The sequence below is a fragment of the Coregonus lavaretus genome, assembly GCF_964263955.1.
Source record: "Coregonus lavaretus genome assembly, chromosome: 1".
Taxonomy (NCBI): Eukaryota; Metazoa; Chordata; class Actinopteri; order Salmoniformes; family Salmonidae; genus Coregonus; species Coregonus lavaretus.
The window spans coordinates 4,178,653-4,200,940 of record NC_139988.1 but is presented as its reverse complement, the minus strand read 5'-3'; the positions used below and the strand labels follow the sequence as shown (position 1 = coordinate 4,200,940).

Sequence of the window (22,288 nt, the reverse complement as noted above, 5' to 3'; positions counted from 1 at the left end):
CGCTGACTTCTGTGGAGGCCGCATCGCAGTTAATGCTATACGGCCAATGCAGACGCTGGAATGACCATAAATGGGCTTTAAGCTTAACCCTTATGAATCAGTATACCTGCAGGGTTCAAGTAAGGTGGAACAGATAACTGTAAGTCCCCTGGCCCTTCCTTTATGTACGTAGAGATGTCTAAACCCCTTCTCTCCTTTTCTTTGTCTGTAGAGATGATTATGTACAGTGCCTTCGGAAAGTATTCAGACCCCTTGACTTTTTCCACATTTTGTTACGTTTCAGCCTTATTCCAAAATTGTAAAAAAAAAAAAATTATAATCCCTCATCAATCTACACACAATACCCCATAATGACAAAGCATAAACAGATTTTTAGAAATCTTTGCTAATTTATTAAAAATAAAAAACGGAAATATAACATTTACATAAGTATTCAGACCCTACAAGCTTGGCACACCTGTATTTGGGCAGTTTCTCCCATTCTTCTCTGCAGATCCTCTCAAGCTCTGTCAGGTTGGATGGGGAGCGTCGCTGCACAGCTATTTTCAGGTCTTTCCAGAGATGTTCAATCGGGTTCAAGTCCAGGCTCTGGCTGGGCCACTCAAGGACATTCAGAGACTTGTCCCGAAGCCACTCCTGCGTTGTCTTTGCTGTGTGCTTAGGGTCGTTGTCCTGTTGGATGGTGAACCTTCACCCCAGTCTGAGGTCCTGAGCGCTCTGAAGCAGGTTTTCATCAAGGATCTCTCTGTAATTTGCTCCGTTCATCTTTGCCTCAATCCTGACTAGTCTCCCAGTCCCTGCCGCTGAAAAATATTCCACAGTATGATGCTGCCACGGCCATGCTTCACCGTACGGATGGTGCCAGGTTTCCTCCAGACGTGACACTTGGCATTCAGGCCAAAGAGTTCAATCTTGTTTTCATCAGACCAGAGAATCTTGTTTCTCATGGTCTGAGAGTCTTTAGGTGCCTTTTACTGAGGAGTGGCTTCAACCACTTCAGTCTCTGTTGTTTTATATCTGGTTTAATACTGAGGAGTGACTTCCGTCTGGCCACTCTACCATAAAGGCCTGATTGGTGGAGTGCTGCAGAGATGGTTGTCCTTCTGGAAGGTTCTCCCATCTCCACAGAGGAACTCTGGAGCGCTGACAGAGTGACCATTGGGTTCTTGGTCACCTCCCTGACCAAGGCCCTTCTCCCTCGATTGCTCAATTTGGCCGGCCGGCCAGCTCTAGGAGGAGTCTTGGTGGTTCCAAACTTCTTCCATTTAAGAATGATGGAGGCCACTGTGTTCTTGGGGTCCTTCAATGCTGCAGACATTTTTTGGTACCCTTCCCCAGATCTGTGCCTCAACACATACCTGTATCGGAGCACAACAGACAATTCCATCGACCTCACGGCTTGGTTTTTGCTCTGACTTGCACTGTCAGCTGTGGGACCTTATATAGATAGGTGTGTGCCTTTCCAAATCATGTCCAATCAATTGAATTTACCACAGGTGGACGTCAATCAAGTTGTAGAAACATCTCAGGGATGATCAATGGAAACAGGATGCACAGGAGCTATATTTCGAGTCTCATAGCAAAGGGTCTGAATACTTATGAATACCTATGTAAATAAGCTATTTCTGGTCTTTCAATTTTTATAAATTTGTAAACATTTCTAAAAACCTGTTCGCTTTGTCATTATGGGGTATTGTGTGTAGGTTGCTGAGGATTGTCTTTTTTAAATCCATTTTAGAATAAGCCTGAAACTTAACAAAATGTGGAAGAACTCAAGGGGTCTGAATACTTTCCGAAGGCACTGTTATGTATAAGCTAAGTCTCTGTCTCGGTCTCTCTCTCTCTCTATAGAGATGTCTAAGCACTACAGCCGGAAGGCCAGTCTGGAACAGCAGTTGCCTACAGTCACTCAGAAGCTCCGCACCACTAACGAGTGTCTGCTGGCTTCCCTGGGCGTGCTCACCAACAGCACCGGCAAGGTAGGACCATGTACCACTATTTAAACACTGGGTTAGACCAGCGAGACACTGGGTGTGCTCACCAACGGTACTGGCGAGTTGATACTTAGCAGATAGACACTGTTATCCAAACCAACTAACAGCACTGCCAACGAGTGTCTGCTGGCATCACTGGTCATCACTAGTTACCACAGCCATGAAGTCATAAACCCCGCCTATTTCTAAAATGTGTCTTCTTAAAATGTGATTTTAAACCTAATCTTAACCACACTGCTAACCTTAACCCAAACCTTAAAGGAATACTTCAGGATTTTGGCGATGAAGCCCTTTGTCTTCTTCTCCAGAGTCAGATGAACTTGTGGAACTTCCATTTTCATGTCTCTGCATGCAGGATTTTGCCTGTGCTTCCCTCCGTTCTATTTCTTTCTTATCCTGAAAAACTCCCCAGTCCTTAACGATTACAAGCATACCCATAACATGATACAGCCACCACTATGCTTGAAAATATGGAGAGTGGTACTCAGTAATGTATTGGATTTGCCCCACTAATACCACTTTGTATTCAGGACGAAAAGTGAATTGCTTTGCCACATTTTTGGCAGTATTACTTCAGTGCCTTGTTGCAAACAAGATGCATGTTTTTGAATATTTATATTATGTACAGGCTTCCTTCTTTTTCACCAGCTCAATTAGGTTAGGATTGTGGAGTAACTACAATGTTGTTGATCCATCCTCAGTTTTCTCCTATCACAGCCATTGAACTCTGTAACTGTTTTAAATTCACCATTGGCCTCATGTTGACATCCCTGAGCGGTTTCCTTCCTCTCCAGCAATTGAGTTATGAAGGATGCCTGTATCTTTGTAGTGACTGGGTGTATTGATACACCATCCAAAGTGTAATTAATAACTTAATCTGTATGTACAGTGCATTCTGAAAATATTCAGACCCCTTGACTTTTTCCACATTTTGTTACAGCCTTATTCTAAATTGGATAAAATAAAATCCTCATCAATCTACAAGCAATACCCCATAATGACAAAGCGAAAACAGGTTTTTAGAAATGTTTGCATATGTATTAAAAATAAAAAACATACCATATTCACATTTTTATTTTACCTTTATTTAACTAGGCAAGTCAGTTAAGAACAAATTCTTATTTACAATGACGGCCTACATCGTCCAAACCCGGACGACGCTGGGCCAATTGTGCGCCGCCCTATGGGACTCCCAATCACGGCCGGTTGTAATACAGCCTGGAATCGAACCAGGGGGTCTGTAGTGACGCCTCAAGCCCTGAGATGCAGTGCCTTAGACCGCTGCGCCACTCGGGAGCCCAGACCCTTTGCTATGAGACTCGAAATTGAGCTCAGGTGCATCCGGTTTCCATTGATCATCTTTGAGATGTTTCTACAACTTGATTGGAGTCCACCTGTGGTAAATTCAATTGATTGGACATGATTTGGAAAGGCACACACCTGTCTAAATAAGGTCCCACAGTTGAGAGTGCATGTCAGAGGAAAAACCAAGCCATGAGGTCGAAGGAATTCTCTGTAGAGCTCCGAGACAGGATTGTGTCAAGGCACATATCTGAAGGGTACCAAAAAATTTCTGCAGCATTAAAGGTCCCCAAAAACACAGTGGCCTTCATCATTCTTAAATGGAAGAAGTTTGGAACCACCAAGACTCTGCTTAGAGCTGGCCGCCCAGCCAAACTGAGCAATCGGGGGAGAAGGGCCTTGGTCAGGGAGGTGACCAAGAACCCGATGGTCACGGACCGAGCTCCAGAGTTCCTCTGTGGAGATGGGAGAACCTTCCAGAAGGACAACCATCTCTGCAGCACTCCACCAATCAGGCCTTTATGGTAGAGTGGCCAGACGGAAGCCACTCCTCAGTAAAAGGCACATGACAGCCCACTTGGAGTTTGCCAAAAGGCACCTAAAGGACTCTCAGACCATGAGAAACAAGATTCTCTGGTCTGATGAAACCAAGACTGAACTCTTTGGCCTGAATGCCAAGCGTCACGTCTGGAGGAAACCTGGCACCATCCCTACGGTAAAGCGTGGTGGCAGCATTATGCTGTGGGGATGTTTTTCACCGGCAGGGACTGGGAGACTAGTCAGGATCGAGGGAAAGATGAACAGAGCAATGTACAGAGACCCTTCGGACAGGTAGCGTTCTCCTGGCATCCTCCAAACCCAGATTAGTCCATCAGACTGCCAGATGGTGCAGCTTTACACCACTCCAGCCAATGCTTGGCATTGCGCATGGTGATCTTAGGCTTGTGTGCGGCTGCACGGCCATGGAAACCCATTTCATGAAGCTCCCGACGAACGGTTATTGTGCTGACGTTGCTTCCAGAGCGCTCAGGACCTCAGACTGGGGCGAAGGTTCACCTTCCAACAGGACAACGACCCTAAGCATACTGCCAAGACAACGCAGGAGTGGCTTCGGAACAAGTCTCTGAATGTCCTTGAGTGGCCCAGCCAGAGTCCGGACTTGAACCTGATCGAACATCTCTGGAGAGACCTGAAAATAGCTGTGCAGCGACTCTCCCCATCCAACCTGACAGAGCTTGAGAGGATCTGCAGAGAAGAATGGGAGAAACTCCCCAAATATAGTTGTGCTAAGCTTGTAGCGTCATAGCCAAGAAGACTCGAGGCTGTAATCGCTGCAACAAAGAACTGCGTAAAGGGTCTGAACTTTTTTATTTAATTTGTTTAAAAAAAATCATTTTTGTTTTTTAAAATCTGTTCTTGCTTTGTTATTATGGGGTATTTGATGAGTAGATTTGAGGGGGGAAAAAACAATTTAATCCATTTTTAGAATAAGGCTGTAACAAAACAAAATGTGGAAAAAGGGGTCTGAATACTTTCTGAATGCTCTGTACATATTACCTCAACTACATTGTACCCCTGCACATTGACTCAGTAACGGTACCCCCTGTATATAGCCTCGTTATTGTTGTTCTATTGTGTTACTATTTCATTTTTTTTGGCAAAAAAAAAGTTCGTACTGTGTGTGTATACAGGTGTATAAAATCGAGCACACCGCCATGCAATCTCCATAGACAAACATTGGCAGTAGAATGGCCTTACTGAAGAGTTCCGTGACTTTCAACGTGGCACCGTAATAGGATGCCACCTTTCCAACAAGTCAGTTAGTAACATTTCTGCCCCGGTCAACTGTAATTGTTATTGTAAAGTGGAAACGTCTAGGAGCAACAACTCTTCAGCCGCAAAGTGGTAGGCCACACAAGCTCACAGAACAGGACTGCCAAGTGCTGTAGTGCGTAAAAATCTTCTGTCCTCTGTTGCAACACTCACTACCGAGTTCCAAACTGCCTCTGGAAGCAACGTCAGCACAATAACTGTTCGTCGGGAGCTTCATGAAATGGGTTTACATGGCCGAGCAGCCGCACACAAGCCTAAGATCACCATGCGCAATGCCAAGCATCGGCTGGAGTGGTGTAAAGCTCGCCGCCATTAGACTCTGGAGCAGTGGAAACACGTTCTCTGGAGTGATGAATCAAGGTTCACCATCTGGCAGTATGACTGAGGAATCTGGGTTTGGCGGATGCCAGGAGAACGCTACCTGCCCGAATGCATAGTGCCAACTGTAAAGTTTGGTGGAGGAGGATTAATGGTCTGGGAGTGTTTTTCATGGTTCGGGATAGGCCCCTTAGTTCCAGTGATGGGAAATCTTAACGCAACAGCATACAATGACATTCAAGATGATTCTGTGCTTCAAACTTTGTGGCAACAGTTATATATTTTTTGTTTATATGATCAGTAGAGTTTAAGCAGCATTAGCAACTGCCTGGGTATATGGCTCATCAACTGTGCTTATTGGTCGTTTACAATACATGACCACTGAGAGGGAGGGAGAGCTCAGCTGGGGTAGATGGGAAATGTTCACAGATCCGCACCATATCAGAGTCTTTACAGCTGTGTGCCCCAGATAAAGGGTGGGTTTGGGGGCTTTGAAACAGACAGAACAGTGAGTGTGTATATACATTAGAAGCATGTGTATGAGAACCCTGCAGGAATTGAACACGCGTGTCACGATCGTCGAAGGAGGAGGACCAAGGCGCAGCGTTGAATGCGAACATACTTTTTTATATTAGTGATTATGACACGAACAAAACAACAAACGATAACGTGACGTCCACGGTCTAACACAAACCACACTGGAACAAGATCCCACAACACCTGTGGGAAAACAGCCTGTCTAAATATGGTTCCCAATCAGAGACAACCAGCAACAGCTGACACTCGTTGCCTCTGATTGAGAACCACTCTGGCCAACATAGAAATACAACAACTAGAACGGACACAACGAGCACAAAACATAAAGAACACTCACACCCTGGCTCAATATACCAGCGTCCCCAGAGCCAGGGCGTGACAACGCGACCTTACCAACTGATCCACGCAGAGTCCTTGGAGCGTTAGGTTAACCAACTGATCCACGCAGAGTCCTTGGAGCGTTAGGTTAACCAACTGATCCACGCAGAGTCCTTGGAGCGTTAGGTTAACCAACTGATCCACGCAGAGTCCTTGGAGTGTTAGGTTAACCACTGATCCACGCAGAGTCCTTGGAGCGTTAGGTTAATCAACTGATCCACGCAGAGTCCTTGGAGCGTTAGGTTAACCAACTGATCCACGCAGAGTCCTTGGAGCGTTAGGTTAACCAACTGATCCACGCAGAGTTTTGAAGCATTAGGCTAGTAGTTAGTAGTGGTGTATAGTCTCCGAATAATGTGTTGTAGTGTTTAGTAACGAGAGTCCAGGCTAGAGGTTTATGATCAGGAGTGAGAACACTTTAATGGACACATGCGCGCCGCACACACACGGTCAGGACACTTGTAGAGCTGCTGTCATCCTTCACCTGATCTAGCTGTGTGTGTGGAGGCCATCCTCACCAGAGCATTTTATAGATGTCTTTTCTAGGGTCTAAAGTAAACATCCTGTCCTCAGCTTGATGGGTCACTACTCCAGGAGAGGTTTAGAGTGTTCAACAGGGACGTCCACTGCTCACTCAGAGGACTGTTTATTCTGAGGTTAGCAAAAGATTTGGTTCATGTCTTTTACGACTACTGTAATATATTTTACACGTTTCCTGAGGGTAAGTAGAAGAGGTGGATACGCAACCTGTTCTGTTTTGGTATTATAGTTCTAATAGTGAATAGGCCTGTTTTTAGTCTACAGTTGCCTGGCTGGTGAATGCACCAGACACATACTGTGTTTGAGGTATTAGTGATGGAATGCTCTGGGCTGGCTGCAGAGTTCCAGACTTCCACGACTGTATTCCAGAGTTCTATAAGAAGGATGTTTACCATGAGGTGATGAGGGCTGGGGTGATCGAAGACTGGCTCAATTCATCTTTCTCAAGGTCCCTCCCCTCAGACAGTCTTCTCCAATGTATTTTGAAAAGGAGGCGAGGAGATAAGTTGGGTGGAGTCGAGGAAAGATTGAGAAAGAAACCGGGACAACAGTGGTAGGAGTGTGTATGAGATCTGTCTGTATTCTGTCAACCCTTCCTTGACTACACCCACTGATCTCCTTAAAGGAACAGTGATGTAGTTCTGTAGGATAAGTGTGTGTAGGAAAGTTTGACTTGGTGTTATGGGGCTGTTTAAGTGTGTACAGGGAATTTAAAGTTTGTCATAAATCAGATTTTATAAACTCATTTCACATTCATTTGTTTGTTTTAAGTGCACTGTTTCGCCACCATATTTTAGCGTATACAAACTTGATAGATTGTTGCTATTCAAATAGCGGTCTGGACTGCAACATATAGACCTAGAAGACTATGTAAAGGCTCACCAATACTGTTATAACACATTATAAAGGCTTATACATGCTCACAACAAATTATAAAGCATTAGTGCCTATACCTTTATGCTGTAAAGTTTTACCATAATATAAATGCCGTACCTTTTTACTACAGATTGCGACGTTCTTCAGCAACAACCTGGATTTCTTTACGTCTTCGACAGGCTACGGTCCGAGAGGGGGTGCGGGGGCCCTCAACCCCCTGCAGGCAGAGAGCATGCTGGGTAACAAGAAGAAGGCCTCTGACTACATGCACACCATCAGAAAGGTCAGTAGTGTTCCCTCGCTTCGCTGGTCAGGTCACAGTCACAGGCCTGGGTTCAAATACTATTCCAAAATAATTTACTTCAGCGGTGTTTGATTAAGCATGCCTGGCGAAATAGGAAGTGGGAACCAATATAATAGTCCCAAAAGTATAAAGCCCGCCCATCTGACATTCCAGGCAGGCTACAGCAAACAGTGGAACATCCACTTAACACTGATGTTGTGGTTCAGAATAACAGTGTGTATTTGACTGTCCTGTCTGTGTATCCAGCCCAGACCTGAGTCGGTTCCATACAGAGAGGCCCTGTTGAACCGCCGTGTTCTAACCAGCTCTACAGAGAGCAGACAGGGACTCACACAACAGGTATTGATTGTATTTCCATGTTCCTCTCTTCCCTTCTACTCTCCAGTCTGTCAGGACACAGGCCCTAAGTCTAACTCTTTTTATTATTCTCAAGGTAACCCATTTTGTTACTGACTAGATAAGTGTTATAGAGAAGAAGTGTAGAAGTCCTCTTATCCCTCTCTCTCCTCCCCTTTACACCTCTCTCCTCCCCTTTACACCTCTCTCCTCCCCTTTACACCTCGCTCTCCTCCCCTCGCTCTCCTCCCCTCTCGCTCCTCCCCTCTCGCTCTTCCCCTTTACACCTCTCTCTCCTCCCTTTTACCCCTCTCTCCTCCCCTTTACCCCTCTCGCTCCTCCCCTTTACACCTCTCTCTCCTCCCTTTACACCTCTCTCTCCTCCCTTTTACCCCTCTCTCTCCTCCCCTCTCGCCACTCCCCTTTACATCTCCCTCCTCCCCTTTACACCTCTCTCCTCCCCTTTACACCTCTCTCCTCCCCTCTCTCTCCTCCCCTTTACACCTCTCGCTCCTCCCCTCTCGCTCTTCCCCTTTACACCTCTCTCCTCCCTTTACACCTCTCTCTCCTCCCTTTTACCCCTCTCTCTCCTCCCCTCTCGCCACTCCCCTTTACATCTCTCTCCTCCCCTTTACACCTCTCGCTCCTCCCCTCTCCCTCCTCCCCTTTACACCTCTCCCTCCTCCCCTTTACACCTCTCCCTCCCCCCTTTACTCCTCTCTCCTCCCCCCCTTTACACCTCTCTCCTCCCCTCTCTCTCCTCCCCTTTACCCCCTTCTCTCCTCCCCTTTACCCCTCTCTCTCCTCCCCTTTACACCTCTTCTTTCCTCACTGTGTCCTCTCTTCCACTTCTCCATTTGCCTCGGTGTCTGTACCTCTATCACCCCAGGTGGTGGCGAGCCAGGAGAAGATCGCTCGTCTGGAGCAGGAGAAGGAGCACTGGCTGCTGGAGGCCCAGCTGGGCAGGGTGAGGCTGGAGAAGGAGAGCCAACGAATCCAGGACCTGGAGACACAGCTCTCCTCTGCCCTGGGAGGAGGAGGAGGCAGCCCGGCCTCAGCCCTCTCCCTGGGTCCGGGCAGCCCAGCCCTTACCAGCCTGGATGACGGAGAGCTGGAGGAGAGAGGAGTAGGGAAGGAGGCTATTCTAAGCACCGGTCTGGTAGTTACAATCTTCACTCGTTTGTTTTTCTTTAGGGTTGCAAGAATCCTCCAACGGGGATTTCAGAAAAACTGGTAACTTTGCGGAATTTTGCAACCTTATTTTTCTTCAATAGTGATTTCATTAGGCTTCATCCTCATGTTTCACTACTTTGCAGTTGTCAGCTGAGAATGGCATGATGTGAGATGAAATCTAGGGAGATCATTCCTCCCTTTACAACCCTCCCCTTTCCCACCAAATGAGTCAGACAAATCATTGCGGGAGCAGCCATAAAATAGGTTTTAGTGTTTTGGCTTCAGTGAAGGCAGTTGTATTATCAGTCTCTTGCTCCGTCCCAATCATCTCTCCTTTCCCCCAAGTGTGCACTTGTTCACTATCCTTCACTGATTTGAAAATGAATTATGGGTATATGAAATGTGTTGGAAACTCCCTCTAGCCCATGCCTCCACCAATCCAATGCTTTTAGATTTTTGGGAAGTAGTGAACTAGTGTACACTTAAGGAGAAAATATATATTATTGGGACACACCCTCTCTTTGCACCAGCTTCTTTGTTTTAACATGCCTGTGTTTTAATAGTGTACTCATTTGAAGGTCCAGGACATACCCACTTAACCTGGTCCAAGATCCAGTGGTGGAAAAAGTACCCAATTGTCGTACTTGAGTAAAAGTAAAGATACCTTAATAGAAAAATACTAAAGTGAAAGTCACCCAGTAAAATACTACTTGAGTAAAAGTATTTGGTTTTAAATATACTTAAGTATCAAAAGTATAAATCATTTCAAATTCCTTATATTAAGCAAACCAGACAGCACAATGTTCTTGTTTTTAATATGTATGGAAAGCCAGGGGCACACTACAACACTTAGATATCATTTACAAACAAAGCATTTGTGTTTAGTGAGTCCGGCAGATCAGAGTCAGTAGGGATGACCAGGGATGTTCTCTTGATAAGTGTGTGAATTGGACCATTTTCTTGTCCAAATGTAACAAGTACTTTTGGGTGTCAGGTAAAATGTATGGAGTAAAAAGTACATTATTTTCTTTAGGAATGTAGTGAAGTAAAAGTTGTTATTCCGTTCCGATCCTGTTTCGTCAGTGACCATTAGGGTCCTGTAGTGTTTTTGATAGGATTTCAGTGGGAGAGGAATGGGTTTTATTGGCCTGGGCCCAGATCTGTTTGTGCTGCATCGCCAGCAATGACCGTAGAAGTTGTCAAAACGGCACAAACAGATCTGGGACCAGGCTTACATTTTATAGCTTTCTCATAGGGAGTTAGTAACTAATGTGTTTCTGTGTTTTGCATCTCTTGCATTAGGTTGGCATGTTGACCACAACTCCTACCAACGAGGAAGTAAGTTTGTCTTGTTATTCTTGACCCAACTGTTCTTTCAAGTCTGTTACTTTTTCCCTCTTTCACGGGGCTAGTCTCATTGCTTTCCTGAAAAGATGGACTAATGAACTCGTTAATGAACAGATTATCATACTTTGGAAAATTACACTGACTACTTGAATGAGTGATTTGAATAAATGCTTGAATGAGTACTATGTAGTAACATGTTAATACAACCTTGTTATACTAGTGTAATTACAACACAGGTATAAGAGCCACTTCATGTAAAGTTGTCGTTTGTCTCTGTGTGTGTACAGGTGGGAGACGAGGAGTCCAGAGAACAACTGATAAAGACCCACTACATGGCCAGAGTAGGAGAACTCAGCACACATCTACAGGCCTCAGACAGCAAGGCTGTTAACTTCCACGCTGAGGTGAGACATGACACACACACACAAACTCACAAGCACACACTTTTAAGGATATGTAGCTCTTATTTTGTCGGTGGATACTGGGGAGATATAAGGGGAACAAAGTTACACATAGTCAAGGTCCATTTAGATGCTGATCTACAGAAGACCAACTTACTAGTTGAACCAGTCACTAAACCATTTCCTGTCTTCCTTCCTTTAATACATACATGTGCACTTTGACTCCAAGTATATTTTTGTAAAAATAGGCTGTGTACCTGCGCCAAAACTATGGTATTTTGCATCCTATAGCTTGTTCTCCATCTTTTTAAATAGTGAGCCAAAATGTTTTCAGCACTTATTTCCATGACTGATCAAAACACTCTCTTGTCCCTCTGCAGCAGACATATGGTGAGCAATATGTTTGGAACATTGAATCGCAATAAAATCACAGTATCGAATCTCAATACATATAGAATCGTGAGAATCACAATACATATAGAATCGGCACCTAAGTATAGTGATAATGTCTTATCGTGAGGTCCCTGATTATTCCCAGCCCTACATGATATACAGTGTACAAAACATTAAGAACACCTGCTCTTTCCATGACAGACTGACCAGGTGAAAGCTATGATCCCTTATTGATGTCACTTGTTAAATCCACTTCAATCAGTGTAGATGAAGGGGAGGAGACAGGTTAAAGGAGGATTTTTAAACCTTGAGACAATTGAGACATGGATTGTGTATGTGTGCTTTAGAGGGTTAATGGGCAAGACTAAAGATTGAAGTGCCTTTGAACAGGGTATGGTAGTAGGTGCCAGGCGCACCGGTTTGTGTCAAGAACTGCAACGTTTCTGGGTTTTTCACGCTCAACAGTTTCCCGTGTTTATCAAGAATGGTCCACCACCCAAAGGACAGAGTGTCTGACAGATAGGGAACTGGAAGCAATAACTTAGACGCTGGCATAGGAAGTGTTTCTAACAAAGTGTATTTAATGTAGCAGAGTCATTCCAGTTAAAACTCAGACATCATGTAAGCCTATATCTAGTTTTAGTGAAGAGCATCCCATTTAGTGACTTCATTAATTGAAGGAAGTGATCATCTGTGGATATGTTTATTCTCAGTATCTCCTGTGTTGTAACCCCCCCCAGTGTCGAGCCCTGGCCAAGCGTCTGGCTATTGCAGAGAAGTCACGGGAGACCCTGACAGAGGAGGTGAAATTGGCCAATCAGAACATCACCAGTCTGCAGGTAAACAACAACAGGTTGTGTAATTCCCAGACTGAAAGAAAGAAGCATGTCCCAGATCATCCACTCACAGACAGAATACAATCAGCTTTATCATTACATAGCTAGTCGTTGTGTTTGTTATGCATATTTGTCCTCAACTTTTTTGCTGTTTTTATGTAAGATTTCCCATGTATTCAATGAAATGCCATTTAGCTGAATGAATGAATGAATGAATGAATGAATTAAATGCCATTTAGCAGATGCTTTTATCCAAAGTGACTTAGTCATGCGCTCATACATTTTAAGTATGGGTGGCCCGGGAATCGAACCCTGGCATTGCAAGAGCCATGCTCCAACTGAGACATGGCAAATGAACTTGAACCTTGAACAATCATACTGGCTCTAACTAACCACAACCTGCTCCTTGTCTTTCAGGATGAGCTTGCTACGACCAAGAGGAGTTACAAGGAACAACTCAGTATGATGAGCGACCACCTGTGCAGCATGAACGAGACCCTCAGCAAACAGAGAGAGGAGATTGACATACTCAAACTGGGCAGCAAGGTACTCTCATTGAGACGAACCTAGATACATTTAAGGTTAAATTTGCCACTCACTGGCCCAGACAGCCAGAGAAGCAGTACTAGGTCAGGTTATGCTGACATGCTTATGTAGACATATCCCAGTAAAAAACTACTATCCATTCTGAGGGGAACAGGTAGGGGGGGGGGGTATAGCAGGGTCTGAGGGGAACAGGGAGGTGGGGGAGGTATAGCAGGGTCTGAGGGGAACAGGGAGGCTGGGGTTGGGGGGGTATAGCAGGGTCTGAGGGGAACAGGGAGGCTGGGGTTGGGGGGGTATAGCAGGGTCTGAGGGGAACAGGGAGGTGGGGGGGGGGGGGTATAGCAGGGTCTGAGGGGAACAGGGAGGCTGGGGTTGGGGGGGTATAGCAGGGTCTGAGGGGAACAGGGAGGTGGGGGGGGTATAGCAGGGTCTGAGGGGAACAGGGAGGCTGGGGTTGGGGGGGTATAGCAGGGTCTGAGGGGAACAGGGAGGCTGGGGATGGGGGGGTATAGAAGGGTCTGAGGGGAACAGGGAGGTGGGGGGGGGGTATAGCAGGGTCTGAGAGGAACAGGGAGGCTGGGGTTGGGGGGGTATAGCAGGGTCTGAGGGGAACAGGGAGGTGGGGGGGGGGGGGGGGGTATAGCAGGGTCTGAGGGGAACAGGGAGGCTGGGGATGGGGGGGTATAGCAGGGTCTGAGGGGAACAGGGAGGCTGGGGATGGGGGGGTATAGCAGGGTCTGAGGGGAACAGGGAGGCTGGGGTTGGGGGGGTATAGCAGGGTCTGAGGGGAACAGGGAGGTGGGGGGGGGGTATAGCAGGGTCTGAGGGGAACAGGGAGGCTGGGGATGGGGGGGGTATAGCAGGGTCTGAGGGGAACAGGGAGGTGGGGGGGGGGGGGGGTATAGCAGGGTCTGAGGGGAACAGGGAGGTGGGGGGGGGGGGGTATAGCAGGGTCTGAGGGGAACAGGGAGGCTGGGGATGGGGGGGTATAGCAGGGTCTGAGGGGAACAGGGAGGCTGGGGATGGGGGGGTATAGCAGGGTCTGAGGGGAACAGGGAGGCTGGGGATGGGGGGGTATAGCAGGGTCTGAGGGGAACAGGGAGGCTGGGGTTGGGGGGGTATAGCAGGGTCTGAGGGGAACAGGGAGGGGGGGATGGGGGGGTATAGCAGGGTCTGAGGGGAACAGGGAGGTGGGGGTTGGGGGGGTATAGCAGGGTCTGAGGGGAACAGGGAGGCTGGGGTTGGGGGGGTATAGCAGGGTCTGAGGGGAACGGAGGCTGGGGTTGGGGGGGTATAGCAGGGTCTGAGGGGAACAGCAGGGTCTGAGGGGAACAGGGAGGCTGGGGTTGGGGGGGTATAGCAGGGTCTGAGGGGAACAGGGAGGCTGGGGTTGGGGGGGTATAGCAGGGTCTGAGGGGAACAGGGAGGCTGGGGATGGGGGGGTATAGCAGGGTCTGAGGGGAACAGGGAGGTGTGGGGGGGGGGGGGGGTATAGCAGGGTCTGAGGGGAACAGGGAGGTGGGGGATAGGGGGGGGGGTACAGCATACACACCTCCTCTCCTGAAACTGCCCAACACACTCATCTGTCTTTTAACAGAAGTGTATCTTAAAGGGATACTTCTGGATTTTAGCAAAGAGGCCCTTATCTACATCCCCAGAGTGAGATGACCTCGTGGACACCATTTTTAAGTCTCTCTATGCATTTTACATTTTACATTTTTAGTCATTTAGCAGACGCTCTTATCCAGAGCGACTTACATGAGCAATTAGGGTTAAGTACCTTGCTCAAGGGCACATCGACAGATTTTTCACCTAGTCGGCTTGGGGATTAGAACCAGCGACCTTTCGGTTACTGGCACAATGCTCTTAACCACTAAGCTACCTGCCGCCCCATGCAGTTTGAAGGAAGTTGCTAACTAGCGCTAGCGCAATTCCTAACAATGACTGGAAGTCTATGGGTATCTGCTAGCATGCTAGTGTGTGGATGGTTATTCCCACACTAGCATGCTAGCAGATACCCATAAATCCACTTCAATAAGTATAGATGAAGGGAAGGAGACAGGTTAAAGAAGGATTTTTTAAGCCTTGAGACAATTGAGACATGGATTGTGTATGTGTGCCATTCAGAGGGTGAATTGGCAAGATAAAATATTTAAGTGCCTTTGAAAGCGTTATGGTAGTAGGTGCCAGGCAAACCGGTTTGAGTGTGTCAAGAACTGCAATACTGCTTGGTTTTTCACGCTCCACAGTTTCCTGTGTGTATCAAGAATGGTCCACCACCCAAAGGACATCCAGCCAACTTGACAACTGTGGGAAGCATTGGAGTCAACATGGGCCAGCTTTCGACACCTTGTAGTCCATGCCCTGACGAATTGAGGCTGTTCTGAGGGCAAAAGAAAATAGCTTCAAGTGTTTTGTCCAAATACTGGTGGATTCAACTAATAAAAGAATGGACGACCTGACCAGAGAGGTCCAGGCCCTGAAGAACAGTTTGCAGTTCTCCCAGGGTCAGCTTGATGAGTTTAAACAGGAGAACAGCAAGATGACAGCAATCTGTAAGTCATTGAGAGAGGACATCAGTTCTGTATGTGAATCCATGATAACAATGATGGAGAAATCTCAAAGGACAATCAAGGCGAAAATGAGCCTTGGCGTGACCCTGGACAACACCCTGTCGTTCTCCGCTAACATCAAGGCGGTGACCCGATCCTGTAGGTTCATGCTCTACAACATTTGGAGAGTACGACCCTGCCTTACACAGGAAGCGGCACAGGTCCTAATCCAGGCACTTGTCATCTCCCGTCTGGATTACTGCAACTCGCTGTTGGCTGGGCTCCCTGCCTGTGCCATTAAACCTCTACAACTCATCCAGAATGCCGCAGCCCGTCTGGTGTTCAACCTTCCCAAGTTCTCTCACGTCACCCCGCTCCTCCGCACACTCCACTGGCTTCCAGTTGAAGCTCGCATCTGCTACAAGACCATGGTGCTTGCCTACGGAGCTGTGAGGGGAACGGCACCTCCGTACCTTCAGGCTCTGATCAGTCCCTACACCCAAACGAGGGCATTGCGTTCATCCACCTCTGGCCTGATGGCTCCCCTACCTCTGCTGAAGCACAGTTCCCGCTCAGCCCAGTCAAAACTGTTCGCTGCTCTGGCACCCCAATGGTGGAACAAGCTCCCTCACGACACCAGGACAGCGGAGTCACTCACCACCTTCCGGAGACATTTGAAACCTCACCTCTTTAAGGAACACCTGGGATAGGATAAAGTAACCCCCCCTTACCCCACCAAATTTTTTTTTTTTTAAAGTGGTTATCCCACTGGCTATAAGGTGAATGCACCAATTTGTAAGTCGCTCTGGATAAGAGTGTCTGCTAAATGACGTAAATGTAAATACATGGTTGTGGATGGAATTTGAGGACAAAGTGAGGGATATTATTTCTGGGCGGCAGGTAGCTTAGTGGGTAAGAGCGTTGTGCCAGTAACTGAAAGGTCGCTGGTTCTAATCCCTGAGCCGACTAGGTGAAAAATCTGTCGATGTGCCCTTAAGCAAGGCACTTAACCCTAATTGCTCCTGTAAGTCGCTCTGGATAAGAGCGTCTGCTAAATTACTAAAATAAAAATTAATAAAAAGATGGACCACAGGAAGATTGAGGTGGACTGGAAAACCCACCACCTCCCCAGGTGACAGGCCCGATAGTGGTCAAGTTCCTGAGGTTCAAGGACAAGGTAGCTGTTCTGGAAAGAGCCAAGAACTTGAGAGGACTGTATATCTTCTAAAGTTGTGCGCCAGAAGAGGAAAGAACTTATCCCAGCTATGAAAGCTGCCAGAGCACGTGGGGACATTGCTTACATCGCTATGACAGGCTCATTGTCCACCCTCCCTCCCAGAAGCCGGGAAGGGATGAGAGAGCCAAGCCTATGGGTTCACACACACACACTCATTGATTAATGGACTGCTGAATGTATATATTTTCTCTTGCTTTGTTTGCTCTTTTCCATATTATGTCTATCTCTGGTAAGCTACCCAGGAAAGGGCTGAAAATAGCCCATATTAATATATGTAGCCTTAGAAACAAGGTTCATGAAATCAATAACTTGATAACATTCATATATGAGCCATTTCTGAGACTCACTTAGATAATTAATTTGATGATACAGCAGTAGCAATAAAAGGATATAACATCTATAGAAGAGACAGGAATGCTTATGGGGGAGGTGTTGCTGTATATATTCAGAGCCATATCCCTGTAATGCTTAGAGAAGTGTTATTTAAGTGTTGTAGTTGCAGATTCACTTGGCACATCTAAAGCCTTTTCTTTTGGGGTGTTGCTCTAGGCCACCAAGTGCTAACAGTCATTATCTAAATAATATGTGTGAAATGCTTGATAGTGTATGTGATGTAAACAGAGAGGTCTTCTTTCTTGGGGACCTGAATATTGACTGGTTTTCATCAAGCTGTCCGCTCAAGAGGAAGCTTCTCACTAACCAGTGCCTGTAATCTGGTTCAGGTTATTAATCAACCTTCCAGGGTGTTTGCAAACACTACAGGAACAAGATCATCCACGTATCGATTTAAATGTTTAATAGAACTCAAAGGGTTTTCTTTAATGGAAGCTTCTCTAATGTCAAACATGTAAAGTGTGGTGTACCGCAGGGCAGCGACACAGCCCGGGATCGAACCCGGATCTGTAGTGATGCCTCAAGCACTGCTATGCAGTACCTTAGACCGCTGCACCACTTGGGAGGCCCCCCGCTGAAACCCTTAACAAAGAGTTGCAGTCTGTTTTGGAATGGGAGGCCAGTAATAAACTGGTCCTGAACATCTCTAAAACTAAGAGCATTGTATTTGGTACAAATCATTCCCTAAGTTCTAGACCTCAGCTGAATCTGGTAATGAATGGTGTGGCTATTGAACAAGTTGAGGAGACTAAATTACTTGGCGTTACCTTAGATTGTAAACTTTCATGGTCAAAACATATAGATTTAAATGGTTGTAAAGATGGGGTGAGGTCTGCTGTAATAAAGAGATGCTCTGCTTTTTTTGACACCACACTCCAAAAAGCAAGTCCTGCAGGCTCTAGTTTGATCATATCTTGATTCAGTCCAGTCGTGTGGTCGAGTGCTGCAAGGAAAGACCTAGTTAAGCTGCAGCTGGCCCAGAACAGAGTGGCACGTCTTGCTCTTCATTGTAATCAGAGGGCTAATATTAATACAATGCATGCCAGTCTCTCTTGGTTAAGAGTTGAGGAGAGACTGACTGCATCACTTCTTCTTTTTATACGAAACATTGTGTTGTAAATCCCAAATTGTTTGCATTGTCAACTTACACACAGCTCTGACACACACACTTACCCCACCAGACATGCCACCAGTGGTCTTTTCACAGTCCCCAAATCCAGAACCAATTCAAGAAAGCGTACAGTATTACAGTGCATTCAGAAAGTATTCAGACCCCTTGACTTTTTCCACATTTTGTTATGTTACAGCCTTATTCTAAAATGGATTAAATAGTTTTTTCCACCAAATCAATCTACACACAATACCCCATAATGACAAAGCAAAAACTTGTTTTTAGAAATGTTTGCAAAAAAATAACTATTACATTTACATAAGTATTCAGACCTTTTACTCAGTACTTTGTTGAAGCACCTTTTGGCAGCGATTACAGCCTCAAGCTTGGCACACCTGTATTTGGGGAGTTTCTCAAATTCTTCTCTGCAGATCCTCTCAAGCTCTGTCAGGTTGGATGGGGAGCTTCACTGCACAGCTGTTTTCAGGTCTCTCCAGAGAAGTTCGATCGGGTTCAAGTCCAGGCTCTGGCTGGGCCACTCAAGGACATTCAGAGACTTGTCCCGAAGCCACTCCTGCGTTGTCTTGGCTGTGTGCTTAGGGTCGTTGTCCTGTTGGAAGGTGAACCTTCGCCCCAGTCTGAGGTCCTGAGTGCTCTGGAGCAGGTTTTCATCAAGGATCTCTCTGTACTTTGCTCCGTTCATCTTTCCCTCGATCCTGACTAGTCTCCCAGTCCCTGCCGCTGAAATACATCCCCACAGCATGATGCTGCCACCACCATGCTTCACCGTAGGGATGGTGCCAGGTTTTCCTCCAGATGTGACGCTTAGCGTTAAGGCCAAAGAGTTCAATCTTGGTTTCATCAGACCAGAGAATCTTGTTTCTCATGGTCTGAGAGTCCTTTAGGTGCCTTTTGGCAAAGTTCAAGCAGGCTGTCATGTGCCTTTTACTGAGGAGTGGCTTCCGTCTGGCCACTCTACCATAAAGGCCTGATTGGTGGAGTGCTGCAGAGATGGTTGTCCTTCTGGATGGTTCTCCCATCTCCACAGAGGAACTCTAGAGCTCTGTCAGAGTGACCATGGGGTTCTTGGTCACCTCCCTGTCCAAGGCCCTTCTCCCTCGATTGCTCAGTTTGACCGGGCAGCCAGCTCTAGGAAGAGTCTTGGTGGTTCCAAACTTCTTCCATTTAAGAGTGATGGAGGCCAATGTGTTCTTGGGGACCTTCAATGCTACAGAAATGTGTTGGTACTCTTCCCCAGATCTGTGCCTCGACACAATCCTGTCTCGGAGCTCTACAGACAATTCTTTCGACCTCATGGAATGGTTTTTGTTCTGACATGAACTGTCAACTGTGGGACCTTTATATAGACAGGTGTGTGCCTTTACAAATCATATCCAATCAATTGAATTGACCACAGGTGGACTCCAAGTTGTAGTTACAGCTCCAGGATGATCAATGGAAACAGGATGCACCTGAGTCTCATAGCAAAGGGGCTGAATACTTATGTAAAGAAGGTATTTCTGTTTTCTATTTGTTATAAATTTGCAAAAACTTGTTTGTGTGTAGATTCAATTTTAGAATAAGGCTGTAATGTAACAGAATGTGGAAAAAGGGAAGGGTTCTGAATACTTTCCGAATGCACTGTATATAGCGCCATTAATGCATGGAACTCCATTACATCTCATATTGCTCAAATGAACAACAAACCTGGTTTGAAAAAGCGTCACCTCTCCCCTATTTAACCTAGATAGTTTGTATGTATTGATATTTAGGCTACGTGTGCCTTAAAACAATAATTTTGTTGTTCTGTCCTTGAGCTGTTGTCTATTAATGTTCTGTATTATTTCATGTTTTGTGTGGACCCCAGGAAGAGTAGCTGCTGCTTCAGCAAAAGCTAATGGGGATCCTAATAAAATACCAACTCAATAGTAGGAAGGTGTTCCTAATGTTTTGTACTCTGTGTTTTACTTAACCCCATTCTTCCTCTTGCCTTTTCCAGGGAAACTCCAAACTCCTAAAGAAGGGTCGGTAGGAAAGTGTCCTTTGGGAAGATGGCACCATTTTGGATCAGCAGAGCACCCTGGACTGAGGGAAGAGCTGGACTATGGAACCACCCACCCACTACAGCCCTGCCAGCTCCACACCACCATACCACCCCAGGATGGAGGACCCTGTTAGACTTCTCCATCAGAGGGAGGCTATTGGGGGGGTGTCTCTCTGATACCACTCTGCTTAAAGGAATTGTGTTTCTGATTGACACAGATAATGACTTTGTGTAAAGTGCTTCCCAGTGTGTGATGGAAGCAGCTGCTTGACCCTTTGAACTTTGGTTTGTGGGAGGAAGTGGAAAAATATAAAGGAAAGATGTATATATTTTTCCTCCCACCCACCAACTAGTGAGGTCATGGATGCTGACTAGTCATAGAATGAAGACCACCAGGCTCTGATGGTTAGTGTCTGTCTTCTCTCTGTGTGCTAATCGTGGGAATGACAGAGATAAATATTAATTAATCAAATTGCTCTTAAGTGGGAGGAGGAGATCATATTAGCAAGTGGGGAAAAAAGTGTTAAATTGTGTGTGCCTGCTGGCTGTCTGGGTTGTTTTCCTTGTCTGTCTTATAGTGGGACTGTTGACTGTCGTGCCAGGCTTTGAGAGGGACTGCTAATTATTATATCTTCATTTTATATTTGGACTGTTTTTAGATTCAATGAAATAATATTTGTGCAAATGTTGTGACTTGTGAGGGACTATGTTCATTATATTTACCACATTCTGTTTGAAGAAGGGCTGCCCCAGATGAAATGAAGGAATGAGTGACACATGAATTAGACACAGTAGCCTTGGACGCCTAGGCTTCGCTCTTTAGTGGAGGCCTAAGACAGAGGCTATACACACACTTGCATACATTCCCTTAAAGCTGGAATCCTTAATGGTGAATCAGCCACATCCGTTTGCGATATTACAACAAAAAAGAAGGTATGAAAAACAACAATCCCCCCCCCCCCTCAGAAATCATTGCACGCACAATAGTACAGCAGAATATGTACTGCACTTTTTTTACGACACTCCTCACCTCCACTTCGTTAACAAAATATGAACTGCCGTGGGGCGGACAGTAGCGGTGTTTCCCCTACTGCGAATTCCATCTTTATCTAGACATCCCATCTGTCCTCTAGAACGGATGGAGGGTTCTGACAGAATGACATGGAATAGATCTGACCTGATTCCCCCAATCAATTCTAACATGACATATCTGTTCGACACGGTACATTTATATTTAAACTAAATGATCTGTAACGTTGCACAAGGTAGAGTTCAGAGTTCATAAAATGGTGTCTGTCTGTCTGTGATGTTTCTCTAGTAGTTGTATCACCAAAGTCTGTATGGATGTGCACTGAGGAGAACTATGGTTGTCTCAAATGGCACCCTATTCCCTATATAGTGCACTACTTTTGACCAGGGCCCACTTTTGAACATAGCCCTATGGGCCCTGGTCAAACGTAGTGCACTATGTAGGGAATAATGTGGTGCCATTTGGGACACAGCATGTGTAGCACCACGGTCTTCAAACCCATGTATCATGTATGGATAAAAGGGTTCATGTGAATATAATACGTTATTGTACTGTGTACTTTTCAACAGAAATATACAAAACAACAAAGGCATTCATTCTAAGGTTTCACATAACTATTTCCCATGATGACCCAATGAAATGACTACATCAAGCTAATCAATCACTCACCTGCATTTAGTATTTGATTATTGGGTCCCAGAGATAACTGAAAATATTTGCCTATTGGAAGGCAATACACACGCAGAAAGGTCTGCTCTTTTGGAACTCCAGTAAGACTATAACGGTTTGTGTCCCCATTCCAATTGT

The 22,288-nt window shown here is 46.0% G+C and overlaps 1 protein-coding gene across 2 annotated transcripts in view; it reads left to right on the top strand.

The window, feature by feature from the left end:
• The window catches only part of LOC311134554 (protein phosphatase 1 regulatory subunit 21-like), a 35,502-nt gene extending 13,480 nt beyond the window's left edge, over window positions 1–22,022 (top strand). For both annotated transcript variants that reach the window (XM_084168254.1, XM_084168255.1), the window contains exons 13-21: window positions 1,852–1,979; window positions 7,909–8,061; window positions 8,329–8,421; window positions 9,308–9,577; window positions 10,894–10,929; window positions 11,226–11,342; window positions 12,473–12,571; window positions 12,986–13,114; window positions 20,407–22,022. In XM_084168254.1, coding sequence (XP_084024380.1) covers window positions 1,852–1,979; window positions 7,909–8,061; window positions 8,329–8,421; window positions 9,308–9,577; window positions 10,894–10,929; window positions 11,226–11,342; window positions 12,473–12,571; window positions 12,986–13,114; window positions 20,407–20,439 — 1,058 coding nt within the window. In that variant the 3' untranslated portion in view covers window positions 20,440–22,022. The remainder of the gene's footprint in view (window positions 1–1,851; window positions 1,980–7,908; window positions 8,062–8,328; window positions 8,422–9,307; window positions 9,578–10,893; window positions 10,930–11,225; window positions 11,343–12,472; window positions 12,572–12,985; window positions 13,115–20,406) is intronic.
• The last annotated feature ends 266 nt before the right edge of the window (window positions 22,023–22,288 follow it).